At 39.3% G+C, this 638-nt stretch overlaps 1 protein-coding gene across 1 annotated transcript; it reads right to left on the bottom strand.

The window, feature by feature from the left end:
• Positions 1–522, bottom strand: LOC106512657 (GRB2-associated-binding protein 1; the record flags this gene model as incomplete). Its single annotated transcript, XM_014001229.1, is given in 1 exon segment — positions 1–522. A coding segment is annotated over 1 exon segment (186 nt), but the record flags the coding sequence as incomplete, so codon positions are not given.
• Positions 523–638: the final 116 nt, after the last annotated feature.

The following is a 638-nucleotide window of genomic DNA, read 5'->3' as shown; positions in this document are numbered from 1 at the left end:
TCTTCTAGTTTTATTTCTTCCACAATGAAACATATCATACATGTTTTAGGCAAATAGAAGTTTTAAAAACATAGTATTTATGTATTTGAGTGAGGATGTATTTAAACAGGATTGGCTGCACTGATGTTCTGATCTCAGCCTCTTACTACCTAAAATAAAAGTTTTTAACATCACTAAGACTTCACTAAACTAATAAACTTTAAATAAGTTAATCTCATCATAAAGCAGCAGTAGAAATAGTTGACAGAGTACGTCTGTTTGTGTCACAGTTTGGTTGAATACTTTTGGACATGAATGATGAACAAATGAAGGTGAAACAGCAGTCTTTCTGCACATCTAGCTCTTCTCCTTCTCTGTAGACATCCTCCCATCGTGCCAGGCTTCCCGTGTGTTCTTCAGAGCCTTGGTCCTTTTGGGGTCCACCACAACGTAGTCCACACGTGTGCACTCGCCCCGTGCACGCCCCTCGCCAGCTCCGCCCTGCTCAGTGCCGCCGGTTTGACCGTCTGCTGTGCATCGTTTCTTTTCCACACAGACACAAAAGAATATGTCAAATGTTTACTTTTTATATAAGATTTAATCAATATGTTGTGGGAAGAGAGTATATAAATAAACCATAGCCTTATAGGATATAGAAC

This window comes from Austrofundulus limnaeus, unplaced genomic scaffold, assembly GCF_001266775.1.
Source record: "Austrofundulus limnaeus strain Quisiro unplaced genomic scaffold, Austrofundulus_limnaeus-1.0 Scaffold9740, whole genome shotgun sequence".
Classification (NCBI taxonomy): Eukaryota; Metazoa; Chordata; class Actinopteri; order Cyprinodontiformes; family Rivulidae; genus Austrofundulus; species Austrofundulus limnaeus.
This window is presented reverse-complemented; position numbering and strand designations above follow the sequence as displayed.